The sequence below is a fragment of the Panthera pardus genome, unplaced genomic scaffold (genome assembly GCF_024362965.1).
Source record: "Panthera pardus isolate Hobbes unplaced genomic scaffold, ASM2436296v1 HiC_scaffold_15, whole genome shotgun sequence".
Classification (NCBI taxonomy): Eukaryota; Metazoa; Chordata; class Mammalia; order Carnivora; family Felidae; genus Panthera; species Panthera pardus.
This window is the reverse complement of record NW_026526710.1, coordinates 228,353-241,714: the sequence shown is the minus strand read 5'-3', so window position 1 is coordinate 241,714 and position 13,362 is coordinate 228,353. Positions and strand designations below refer to the sequence as shown.

The 13,362-nt window shown below is 58.3% G+C and overlaps 1 protein-coding gene across 1 annotated transcript in view; it reads right to left on the bottom strand.

Annotated features, from left to right (window-relative positions):
* Positions 1 to 2,020: 2,020 nt before the first annotated feature.
* Positions 2,021 to 13,362, bottom strand: part of SCARB1 (scavenger receptor class B member 1) — an 81,936-nt gene continuing 70,594 nt past the window's right edge. Inside the window, exon 12 of the mRNA XM_053901923.1 lies at positions 2,021 to 2,059. Coding sequence (XP_053757898.1) covers positions 2,036 to 2,059 — 24 coding nt within the window. The 3' untranslated portion in view covers positions 2,021 to 2,035. The remainder of the gene's footprint in view (positions 2,060 to 13,362) is intronic.

The window sequence follows — 13,362 nt, the reverse complement described above, 5'->3', positions numbered from 1 at the left end:
TCGAGCCCCACGTGGGGGGTAGAGATTACTTTAAAATACAATTGTAAAATAAACCATCACGCGTTATCAGTTACACCCCTGCCCGGGGCTGATCCAGGCCCGGCTTGGCTGGCCCACCTGTCTCTCAACCCCCGTGGATCAGTGTTTGTCCCACACGATGGCAAAGGTGCAGAAAAGGACAAGGTCCCTTGAGGGCCAGGCACAGCATCAGTGACACTTCATTCATTCGGCCAAAGCAGGTCAGAGCAGGGGACTTACGCTCTCGTGGGGAAGGGAGAAGAGCGGAGGCCAGCCGTGCGCCCTCCACGCGGGCGCGACGTGTTTCCTTGCTGCGCACCTGCCTTTTCCCCTAGAACGGAACCTCCCGGGGTGCACGGCCCTTTATCTGCTGTGCTCACTGCGGAAGCTCCAGCACCTGGAACAGGCCTGGGACAGAGTAGATGCTCAGCAAATACTTGTGCAAAGACTGAGCTCCCCGCACCGTCGTGAGGACAAACCCAGGTCAGGGACGTGAACGACGTGTCGAGAATTACAAGATCCCTCCGAGAGTTCGTCCCGATCCTGTACCCCATACCCTGGCCTGGAATCCGCTCCCCCTACTCGGGGATTGTCCCAGCTCAGGCCCCTGATAAACAACAGAGCCAATTGCGGGTGGGGGTGTCACATCTGGGGACCTGCCTCCTGACCTCGGCCAGTCTGTGCTCAGTTGTGTCTCTCGTTCTCGACCGGCCTGGGGATCCTGGGGGGGCCCCACCGTGGCGGCTCAAACCCATCCCCCTGGATCAGGAAGTTCAGGTTCGGCTGTGTGCTGAAGTCACAGGTCTCTCTGGGCTGAGGAGGAAGTGTCCCGAAGGGCCCCAGGACAGAGGGACAGCCTACCACGGCTGCGTGCTTGTCCGAGGGTCCCCGAGGCCACAGTGCTGCCCCGTGTGGTTTCCCCAGAGCGCTCTCTCCTATCTCTTGAAAACAGCAAAGTCGCAGAGCCCCCGGCCCCCTCCCTGTCTGCTCTTCCCCGAGGAAGCCTCCCCACACCCCCCCACGTCCATCTGGCCCTCAGCACAGCCCTCCCTCCTGGTGGCCCGGCCTCCCCCACGGCCGCCCAGCACGCAGGAAACCTCTCCAGTCTGCCCCCGCGCTCAGCACAAAAACCTTCCCCCTCTCCAGGCCCAGCCGAAAGAACCAAATGTTCCTCTATTATGCAAGCTCATTTCTCTCTTCCTGCCGGGCCGAAATTGCAATCTGCACAGGGGAGGAGGAGGCCTGGCTGGGGAGGCCTCTGAATCAGGAAGCTGAACATCTGTGAAGGCAGGAAACCTCCCTCCTGCCCTGCCCACGGCCACACTGTCACCAGCCCTCACCCTTCCCGCAGCCCGGCCACCAAACTCCAACCCAGCCCGTCCCTCGGGCTTCCCCGGGGCAGAAAAACTCAGGGTGTGTTCCTATAGAGCTTAAAGGCAGGTCAGCTACAACACATTCCCCCTCCCCACCCCCCACCCCGCCCCGGGGTCGGGGGAGAGGGGGGAGAGGTGTCACAGGCATGATCTTCAGACAAGAACTTTGCCTAAAACAACACGTGGGTTTTATCTGCTGAGCGTGGGCTCTGTGCCAGGCACTGCTCTCATTCTCCCTTCTCCCTTCATGGATCGATACTATTCTTAGCCCCATTTCACAGAGGAGAACCCTGAGGCTCAGCGCAGGCAACTCATGTGCAAAAACACAACTAAGAATCAGCAGAGCTGAGATCCAAACCAGGCCCCGGGACCCTGGAGCGTGCCCAGTTGACGCCTGTCAAACGTGTGATCACTGTTCTTGCCTCAGAGGCTTTCCCCGCCAGGCGACAACATACTACCTCTTGTCCGGCAGTCCTGCTTCTGGGCGTATACCCGGAAGGGTCGGGGCAGGATCTTGAAGAGGTATCTGTACGCTTTATGTTCGTGGCAGCGCGATTCGCGGTAGCTAAAACACGGGAGCCGTCCAAGTGCCCAGCTGCGGACGAATGGATAAGCAAAATGTGGTCTAGCCACACGATGGGGTATTATTCAGCCTTGAAAAAGGAGACCTGTTGAAAAAAAAAGGAAAGAAAAGGAAAGGAAAGGAAAGGAAAGGAAAGGAAAGGAAAGGAAAAGAGAAAGGAAAGGAAAAGAAAAAGGAAAGGAAAGGAAAGGAAAGGAAGGGAAAAGAAAAGAAAAAGGAAAGGAAAGGAAAAGAAAAGAAAAGAGAAAGGAAAGGAAAAGAAAAGAAAAAGGAAAGGAAAGGAAAGGAAAGGAAAAGAAAAGAAAAAGGAAAGGAAAGGAAAGGAAAGGAAAGGAAAGGAAAGGAAAGGAAAGGAAAGGAAAAGAGAAAGGAAAGGAAAAGAAAAGAAAAAGGAAAGGAAAGGAGAAGAGAAGAGAAGAGAAGAGAAGAGAAGAGAAGAGAAGAGAAGAAAAGGAGACCTGTTTCTGACCCCTGCTTCCCCATGGACGAGCCTGGAGGACACGATGCTGAGTGAACGAAGCCAGCCGCCGAAGGACGGATACGGCCTGACCGCACTTACACGAGGTGCCCAGAGGAGCCACGTTCATAGAGACAGAAAGTAGATGGTGGGCACCAGGGGGCGGGGAGGGGACCGGGGAGTCAGTGTTTCTCCGGGACAGAAGGTGGGTTTGACAGCTGAGAGTTCCGGAGACTCGTGTGACAATGATGCGAACATACCCAACGCCGCGAGACCGTTCGCGCACCGTGAGAGGTGTGCAGCCGGCTGGATGTCGTAAGAACTTGACTCAGTCTGTGCCAGATTGCCCTGAAGGTCCCAGTTCCACACCCCGACCCGTCTCCGTGCCCTTCACGGGCCTCGAGGCTGGTTCCAGCCAATGAGAGTAGGGGTGCGTTCCTGCCTGCCCTCCCACCCCTCTGCTGTCACCGAGGCTCTCGCCCCGGGCAAGCTGGCTGGAGGAGAGACCAGGGGACACAGAGCCCCTCCAGCAGCCACCGGCCGGCCACCCCGGGCACGTGCATATGCCCAGTTGAGACAGGAGACCTCCACCCTCGCCCAGCCTCAACTGCCGGCCCGCAGACTCATGGCTCGAATACATGCTTCCTGGTTGAGGTCACTGATATTCGGGGCCACTTGTTACGCGGCGTTATTCTGCCAGTAGGTAACTCATACGGACTCACATGAAAGGCCTCCAACCATCCAACTGTTCCAGCACATACCTATCGTTAAACACCTAAACTCTGTATCCAGGAACAGAGCTGCCTTCACGGCACCTGCAGTTGAGAAGGGGGGGGAGACAGACTCAGACCCAAGTACTCATGTTGGTATGATCCGGGGAAGGGCTGAAGCCTAGAGACCGCAGGGAAAGCACATGTCCCAGGTTGGGAAGTCAGGGAAGGCTTCCTGGAGGAGGAGGCGATGAAACGGAGGCCTGGAGAAGTGAGAGACAGCCAGGCTAGGGGTTGTGTGTAGGCAGGAGCGGGCAGGGGAGTCCCAGGCGGAAGGAAAGGGTGAAGGCCTGGGCCCGTGGGGGGACAGAGCCGGGCTGCTCAGACGGTAGGCAAGGACGTTGGGGAGGCTGTGCTGACATCCTCAGGGGGGCGAGACTGTCCCGTGGGCCCACGGGGAGTTCAGCCTCATGCTGCAGGATCGGCCGTGCACTTGGGAAAGATCCCTCGGGGCAGCCGTGGAGGCCGACTTCAGTTAGAGGTCCCCGTGGCAAAGTGTGGCGGGGCGGGTCCCCGATCGCCAGCGGCGGCCGGTGGCCGGCTGCCTTGGCTGCCCCTTGCCGCGCCGGGCCCCCTCGTGGGCAGCGATGGGGAGACGGAGGCCGCCCCGGGGTAGGCCTCTGCGTCATCGAGCCCACTCCCCAGGGACCGGCGTGGTGGCAGGAAGGAGGATCCCCGCCAAATGTCCGTCCTCTGCCTACCCAATGAGCAGGCCGCCGCCAGCAGCAGGAGACGCCCCTGCCCAATCGGGAGCCAGGTCCGCGCCCCGTGAGTTTGCGGATTCTGAGCAGCGGCTGGGGACAGCCAGCCAGCACCCTCCCGCCAGCTGCACCCGGCCAGGCAGCCGGCACCTCTGTCCCCAGCCAGCCTCCCCCCCCCCCCACCGGCAAGACCCTACATCCATCAGCCGGGACCGTCCCCTGGCATCCATCACTCCGGAAAAGAGAAATCAAGACATTGCCATATCGTTGTCCCGGGATTAATGTCCCTGCTGTGAAAACAAACGTCGCGTCTTCCCGCCAACATTTATTTTTGATAAATGCTGTGACTTTGCCTTGACATTTCGGAAGCAGCGGGAGACCATTACCCGGTGACAATGTTCTATTCCACTGACATTATCTCTTAATTATAATATGCAAGTAATGCTGAAAAAAATGGCCCATAAATAGCTCTTGGGAGTTGCCGCATTCTGCCCTGTCGGGAAATGCTGAAGGATTTCATTCAGGGCTTGCAAATGAGGGAGACAGATGGATATCTTGGGGCCCCGTATGCGTCCTGCCTCTTCAATGACAAAGCTCGAAGCTCGCAGGGTGGCAGGACGTGGCAGGGAGGCAGGACTCCAGGGCGGCAGCCGTCCCCCGAGCCCCCTCCCGCCGCCCCCCTCCCCCCAATCAGGGGGCCTCCACCCCCCCCCACACCCAGTGACACCCGCTAACTCCAGTCTTGCAAAAACGGTGTGTGGTTAGCACAGAGGAGACAGGCAGTGATTCCCCCCCCCCCGGAAATTAATTCCCTCCAGGGGCAGGGAGGTCGAGGGAAGGGCGTCTGGAGGAAATCCCCCCTTGCCGTTCCTCTGGGGCCTCAAGAACAGAAGAAACATTTGCCAGAGTTCCCGGGGAACGGGGTTCCGGGAGGGGTTCCAGGGGCTCTGGAACGGGCAGAGAAAGAGACAGCAGACACCGACGGAAAGGGCTTTCGGAGACTCGAGGGGCAACCAACCACAAGTGGGGCTCACGCGATGGACATTTCTGGGGACACTTTGGGGCGAGACGGGCCAAGTTGAGTCACATCTTGAAAAGCCTCCTCGCTCCAAACACAGTCAAAACTCAGTCAAACAGTCGAAACTCAAAAACAGTCAAAACTCAGACTCAAACCGATGGTTCCCGAGCAGGGGTGATTTTGCCCCCAGGGGACACCCGGCTCGGTGTGGTAGTGGCTCTTTTGGTTTTCACAGGCGAGGGTGGGGTGCTGCGGGCGTCTACTGGGCCGAGGCCACGAATGACACTGAGCGCGTGACAAGGCCCAGGACGGCCCAAAGGCCGAGAGCTGCCGGTTCCCAGAGGGAAGCGTTGATGGGCCGCCGGAGAACGTGAGGACACCAGGGGTCACCTCTGGGAAGAAAATAGCTACTTAGCTTCAACATCGAGGGGCAGCCTCGAAACTAATGAAACACAATCCATACTTTCTAGATGGGTGGAGGAAAGGGGGGGGGGCGGTAAATACAAAACCAGACCCTGTATCTGCAGCTGAGAAGGAGAAAAATCTTCCCATCCATCCTTTGGGGCAGTTACTACACTTCCTCTTTATTTTACAGGGGAGGAAACCCAGGGCTGGCCGGGAGGGGACATGCCCAGTCACAGCCGCAGCTAGGGAGACGGGGTGCAGGGCAGAGGGCGGCCTGGGCTCAGATCCTGGCCGTATCACTAGCCAGCTGGTCAGCTTGGGGGAGCAACTCAACCTCTCTGGGCCTTTTTCTGGCTCTGCTGTAAAATGGGCTCTTAAACCCACTCCACGGGGCGGCGTGTGGACCGGCCGCGGTGGCCCCCGAACATGGAGCCAGACGTGGAATCCGGGACCAGTGGTTGGAGAGGTTTTAATCAAGGGAACTATTGGCAGAGAGGCGGGCAGGGCCGGGCAGGGGCAGTGGGAGCCGGGAGGGCCCTGGAGGCTGCAGGGCCCTCCTCCTCCCACCGCCTCCCACCTCCACCAGTGCCGCCCATGGGCTGAACCCGGCCGGTAGCCCAAGGAGGGGCCGCCACCCGGTCACCCTCCAGGACAAGGGCAAAGTGGAGAGGGACGGGGTGGGACTGGAGGACGACTGAAAAATGCCCAGCACAGCAGGAAAAGCAGACCTGAAGCCCCACGGGCTGTGTGACCCGGGGCCAGTGGCTCGCCCTCTCTGAGCCTCACTTTCTCATCGCGTTGCCGGGACCGAACGACTTCGCGGAGAGAGGCACATACGCTAGGCCAGGGCGGGGACCCGTCGGAGCCACACGGCCCCGCGTCACCGTGTTCGTTTCCCGTCGCTGCCGCAGCCAGCGAGCACACGGTCAGCGGCTTCGAGCGGCCGCCCTTTGTTCTCTTACGGTTCCGGAGGCCAGACGTCAAAATCAGGACGTCGGCAGGACTGCGCTCCTTCGGGAGGCTCTGGGGGGGCGGAGTCTGGTCCTTGTCGCAGTTTCTCGAGATGCCCACACCCCTTGGCTCCCGTGCGTCCCAGCATCCTCTGCTTCCGTCCTCTCGGGCCTCCGTCTCAGACTCGGACCCTCCGGCCTCCCTCTTGGAAGGACCCTCGTGACCACAGAGGGCCACCCGCATGACCTGGGTTGAGCTACTTGCTTCATGATCCTTCCCTGAGCCGTGTCTGCGAAGCCACTTTGCCATGTGAGGTCACACGTTCTCAGGGTCTGCGGGTCAGGTCCTCGCCCCCCCCCACCCCAGGCTTCGGCGGGAGGGGGGACACAGTCGTCACCGTCACGATTTCCGTCTCCCCCTCTCCGTGCTCCTCCACATACAGCGCTGGGACTCGAGGGGTAACGTTCGAGCGGCAGCAGGGAGGAAACGAGGGGCTGCTGGGCCGTGGGACAGTCCGGGGTGGTCCACACACTGCTGATGTGTTTGCCGTGGCCAGGACAGCCCTCCGCCAGCTTCTAGAAGTCTGTTCCCAAGAGGTCAGGCTCGGTGCAGGGTCACAGCCTCCAATGCCACCAGGGCGTGGCAGCATCTCTGCAGCGAGGGCGGCCCGGCAGTGACACAGAATATTCGTCCTTTCTCAAAGCAGCAGTCGCCCAGGGCACCGCGGACAGGCAGGCGTGAGGCCCCCGGGTGCCCAGATCTTCTGATTTTGCAAAAGTAGCTGAAAAGTAGGTTTTGTACGAACTCCCTCGAGTTCGAAATTTTGGCTGCTAGTTTAGTTTTTGTCTCCCCCCTGCACACGGTGTAAGCCAAAGTCAACATGTCTGTGGGCCACTAGCTTGCACCCCCTGGTCTGGTCCAAGGCCATCCCTTCCCCCTGGGACACGACCTGGAGTTGCCCTAGAACTTGCACTGCCCTGGGGTCATGGCCAGAGACAACAAGCCACGGCAGGTCCCTGCCAATGGGCCCCCAGGGGACACGCACCTGAAGCTCGATGACCCTCCGCCTCCCGCTGACCCCGCTCTTTGCCTCCAGAGCCCTGTGTCGCATCAGTGCCACAGAACTGCCCTAGACCAGCTGGCCACCTGGCTACGCAGGTCACATCCACGAGCCTCGAGGGCTTCTCCTGTACAATGGGGATAAGGATAGTGTCCGTCACGGCCGTGGTGAGCGTGGGACGAGGGGACGCAGATAGGGTGTTTAGCGGGGCTGGGCACACAGTAGGTTCTCAGCCAACAGGGTGAAGACAATCAGACCCAGAAAGCACAAAGCTTGCCTTGGCCGGAAGTCGCCTTGAGAAGGGTAGGAAGCCCGGGACGGTGCTGTGTGTTTCTTCGTCTGGTTCCCAAGCGCGTCACGAGAGATCAGCACAGGGGACGCACACAGGATTTGGGGGAGAAGAGCTGCGTCGGAATCCCGGCTCCCGCGCTACCTTGCTGTGCAGCTTGGAGCGGCTCACTCAACCTCTCTGAGCCTCAACTTCCTCATCTGTAAAATGCAGGGAATTCTTCCTCCTAGGAGGAATCTGTAGGGACTCTCAGACATAAGGCAAGCACTACGCACGCAAAAAGGCATTTGGAAAACGGTGGTGGCCTTTCAGAAATGCCCGAGATCCCCCCTTTTCAGCGCAGTCTCTGATTTAGGTGCAGATGTGCTCCCCAGGCAAAGTCAATACTGGCCTCTGCCCAAGGCCTGGCGCCGTTACTGACGTCACCGCGGGCCGCCCAGGGTGACCTGGCCTGAAACGGTCACAATCTGCCTGCTGCCTCCTTCGGAGGGAGGGGCTCCCCCAGTCCCTGTCTGCCTGCCACCAATGGTATCTCCAGACCTGCTTTCCATCCCCCCGTGGGCCCAGAACAAAGCGAATGGCCCCATTTTCCTCGCGCACCCAGCCGAGGGAGGAGACAACGCCACGTCAGTAGCACGGGACCCCAGGGGGTCAGGAATCTGGGTCTGCTTTGCTCGCTACTCTGTCCCCCGTGCCTCGAACAGGACCCGGCAAGACGTGAGCACTCGACAAATATTTGTTGACTTAAGAGAGAAAACTCTACCAGTTCCCGCCTGGTCACTGTGTGCCAGGTGCTGTGTTAAGTCCCTCCGATCCATCATTTCGTTGAACCCCCCACGACATTCCCGGAGGCGGGTCGTGACAGTCGAGATGGTCTAGGTTATGGACGCCGCGGTTAACAGTCCCCCGGATCTTCGCAGCTTCCGACAACCGAAGTTTATTTTGTGCTCATTCTACACAAGTCAGCTCGGGGGCTGTGTCCTGGGGAAGTCCTCATCCTGGGACCCACGCTGATGGAAGCGTCAGCATCTCAGACGCCGCCCGCCGTCGGGGCAGAGGGAAAAGGAGTTCTGAAGGTTGTCACAGCAACAGTTAAATGCCACAGTCCACAGAGTGTTACAGATAACCGTCCGCTCTCGAGAGAATCTCACGACCCCATCCAACCACGAGGCTGCCAGCAAAGCAGCCTTCTCCGTGTGCCCGGAAGGTGACAGTTAGAAATCTGTGGTGGACACGCGACTCGGGGCTACGACACTGGGATTTTTATGGCCCCCGTTTTTACAGATGAGGATGTTGAGGTTCAGAGAGGTCAAGTGACTTGCCCAAGGTCACACAGCTAGCAACTCGCGGAGCCGGGATTCGTACCCGGTTCTGACTCCAAAAACCAGTGTCTCAGCTGTTACCACTTACAAACACCAGAGTATGATCTATTTTACCCGGTTTGTGCAGAAGATAAACGCATCCCATGACTTCAGCTGATGGAAGGCACCCACCTACACGCCTCCAGAAAGGGGTTTATAGCCACAGACACGCATGCCTAAATTATACAACTAACACACAAAGGCAAGTACTGCTCAGAAACCGACAGACTGAGTCTTGTCCAAGTTGTGTTTCGTTTGGCCCACGTAGTACTTTATTTAATTGGGATTCGTTGCCAGTAATTAAAAATCGGGAAATTTCACCTTCTTCAAAGCCATCTCCTTTTGAAAATTAAACCAAAAATTAGACGACTTGGCCACAATAGCCTGCATCCAGCCTAACAAGGCGGCGGCCGCGAGCGCGACTGAAGGCAAAGCCAGGTTTTCAGGTGACAGGAAGGCAGCCTGGGCCCGCGGGTGGAGGGAGGGGCGTCACTCGCCCAGAGCGCAGCCCGCGAAATACCGCTCTCTTGGAGCTCGGATCTGACACCTCAGCCGTCTTGCTTTCGTGAAACGTCATCCGTCTTCCAAATGGTGTCCCCTGTATCACTTCAGAAGTGTTAGGGGAGCCTGGCGACTCAGTCGGATAAGCGTCCAGCTCTCGGTCTTGGCTCGGGTCATGATCTCTCATGGTTCAGGAGTCCGAGCCCCGCATCGGGCTCTGGGCCGATGGTGCAGAGCCCGCTTGGGATTCTCTCTCTCCCCTCTCTCTCTGCCCCTCCCCTGCTTGCTCCCTCTCTTGAACATAAATAAGTAAATAAACTTGAAAAAAAATTTTGGGGGGGTGCCTGGGTGGCTCCATTGGTTGAACGTCCGACTTCGGCTCAGGTCATGATCTTGCGGTCTGTGGGTTCAAGCCCCGCGTGGGGCTCTGTGCTGACCGCTCGGAGCCTGGAGCCTGCTTGGGATTCTGTGTCTCCCTCTCTCTCTGACCCTCCCCCGTTCATGCTCTGTCTCTCTCTGTCTCAAAAATAAATAAAATTAAAAAAAATTTTTTAAGTGTTGTCAAAATGTTGCTTTGAGGGAGGCCAAGCATCCACTGCTGCGTGGTTCTGTGGGCATTTGAACTCACCCGCACTGACCTCCATCATCTAAAGAAGTCGGGTTTACACACAAAGCCCCCCAAAGACACAGCGGTGTGAGTATGCCCAGGGCGTGTTTGACAGTGACACCTCCTGGTGGCGCCCGGTATTACAGCTCAGCCCAGCGAGACCTGGCGCTCGTTAAGGTGAACTGCATTCTGGGTGCTAGGGTCGGTTCCCAGACTGCTTCGCGAACAGATGTCAAAGTCTTACGCTATTTGCAGCCCGAAGTGCGTAGAAGCTCCTTCTTTACAGCCCTCGTGAGGAGCTGCGAAATGAACGGGGGCAGGAGTTCTAATTCCTGTTGGCAGGGACACAGAGGGGTCCCGGCGACTTGCCCGAGGGACACGGTGAATCAGGCCTGTGCGGCAAACAGCTCCAAACCCTGCCGCCTGCCTGATCCCCAAGGCTGAGCTCATGGAAGAGATCGTGTCCCTCCGTCAGACGGCTGCCGTGGCCACCGCCTGAGACCACAGAGCCGAACGTACCACGAAGCAGGCCCAGACACGTGAGTGTCTCCTCAGAGAGCCTCCGTCCCCCAAAACGGGAGACATCCTGCAGCCCGGGGACAAGCAGACGGGGTGGGTCATGGAAACAGACAGAAGATCCCAGAGACCAGAAGAATGTTCCAGAGCTCTGGAAAACTGCCGTGGGCCCGGCCGCCACTTTTGTGCCTTCCACAGCAACGTGGTTCGAACCCATCTGCCGGAATGTTTTCCCAGGGGAGAGGAAGTCCTACTCCGTGATGGAAATTGAGGAGGTAAATGAGACCTAGTTTGCAGAAATGTGCCTCCTGGCCAGCGTTGTTCGGACATCTGTTCCTTAGAGCCGAATTCAAACGGCTCCCTCGCAAAGGCCCCGCCTTTCTCAGACTGGATCTTGTCAGGTCAGCCGTGCCTAAGGCTTTGTGGCTTTGTGGCCAAGGTGCCGTGAAATCTGGACGCGTCCGTGACTCCAGACTCCAAGATATTGCCACTTGGCCTTCACCCTCTGGGAGAAACACCAGGCCCGGAACCTTCTGGAGCTAGCTCCTGAACCACAGGGAGGGAGGTCTGCGACGTGGGACCCCAGCCGAAAACGAAACGGTGGACCTTATTCAAAAGTCCTGGGGTGCCTGGGTGGCTCAGTCGGTTGAGCGTCCGACTTCGGCTCGGGTCACGATCTCACGGTCCGTGAGTTCAAGCCCCGCGTCGGTCTCTGGGCTGACAGCTCAGACCCTGGAGCCTGCTTCAGATTCTGGGTCTCCCTCTCTCTCTCTCTCTCTCTCTCTCTCTGACCTTTCCCGCTCATGCTGTCTCTCAAAAATAAATAAACGCTTAAAAAAAAAAAAATTTTTTTTTTCAAAAGTCCCGGCTGCTTCCCCACCCCCCATCTGCTGCCCTCTCGTTCAAGTTTTGTTGTGGGGGTTGCAGACCACGCACTGTTTCTAGAAATGTTAACTCTTACTCCCCATCTTTCCCTTCCATCTTCAATTTCTTTTGGAAGGAGCCTGGATGTTCCCCCCCGGGGAGCCCTTCCACGGAGGCTCGGGCACGTCCGCGGCATACAGAGCCTCCTTCTAGACCGACTTGGGGTTGTCTCTGTGGGGAGTGCGCCTTGCCATCCGCCCCGCCCCCCGGCTTCTCAGAGTCTCCAGAACCAGGACCTGTGTGTCCCTTGGGTCGGAAACGAAGCCGGTTCCCCAGTGGGATTCCAGGAGGGATACGAGAGAGCGGTCTCTGGCTACAGGCACCGATATGAGTCCTGGTCAACCGGTCGACAAGGAGGCGTGCAGGGCAGCGGCCGAGCACGTAGGCCTTGGATCCAGCTGCCCGGGGTTCCAATCTGGGCTCTCTGAGGATTCCCAGCCGTAAGACCTTGGACATTGACTTCACCTCTCTGGGCTCAGTTTCCTCGTCGGTAAAAGCAGAGTGATGATGAGCGGGGCACCCACCTGGATCGTGAGGAAAATGAAGGGAGCTCACGCTGAGGGTTTAAAGTAACACACGGCACCCTCTGAACGCTCACCCACCGTTAGCAACAGGCAGAGCCCAGCTCTGGTCTGACATTTTATTTTGGTTATTTTATTTTTTTAATGTTTACTTATTTTTGAGAGAGACAGGGAGAGCAGGGGGAGGGGCAGAGAGAGAGGGAGACCCAGAATCCGAAGCAGGCTCCAGGCTCCGAGCTGTCAGCCCAGAGCCCGACGCCGGGCTCGAACCCACGGACTGTGAGATCGTGACCCGAGCCGGAGTCGGACGCTTAACCCAAGAGCCCCCAGTTTTTAATTTTTTTAAGTTTATTTGTTTTGAGAGAGAGACAGAGAGAGAGCATGTGTGCAGAACAGGGGCAGAGAGAGGGAGACAGAAAGAATCCCAAACAGGTTCTGCCTGTCAGCCCAGAGCCCCATGCAGCCCCACAAACCCTGAGATCATGACCTGAGCTGAAACCAAGAGCCAGAGGCTTAACCAGCTCAGCCACCCAGGCGCCCCTCTGGTCTGACACTTTGTATCTGCTGGGCATCCAAAGTTTTGATCTTGCTTCGGTCCATCCCTGGGGGACAAAGGGTGGCCGGATGGGGCTGGGCCCTGAGTTCACCAGAGTCCCACAGTCAGACTCAGGGGCCGCTGTGGAAGCCCGGTCCCGACACCCAGAGCCAAAGACTCATAATCATTTCCCGTTACCCAAACCTGCCTTCTGCCCACAGGACTAATTCCTATTTTCAGCCTCCCCCACTAAGTTCACACAGGTAGATTGCAGGGCATGTTTAGGTGTGGAAACGGTTGGCTTGTTCAACGTGAACGTACAGAGGGACACGGATTGTGCAGCCCCGGCCCGTCAACTTTTCATTTTTTACGTGTGATTTATCCAGAACCTCACAATACAGACGTGGCGGGGTGCCGCGGGCGGCCGGAGAGGCCCGGGTGCGGGAACCGGGGCCGCCAGGCGCACGGCGGTCCCGCAGCGCCCCCTGGTGGCCGCGGCCGGCACTCGCTCGCTCTCTCTCCGGCCACTAAGCCTCGGTCATTCCTTCCTTTACTCAGCCCAGACTCATTTGCACACACGCCTGACCAGGGGCTGCGGACGCAGCGGGGACCCCACAGACCCGGTGCCCACCCTCCCCTCGGGAGCGCGGAGTCTAAGGAAGGAGGTCCAGCGCTCTTCGTGAGAGTGAGGGCATGCACCCTCCCCTAGAGGAGTCACTTAGGAAGCTAGAGGGCAGGAGAGGCGTGGAACATGCCTCAGTTTCCTCTCCTG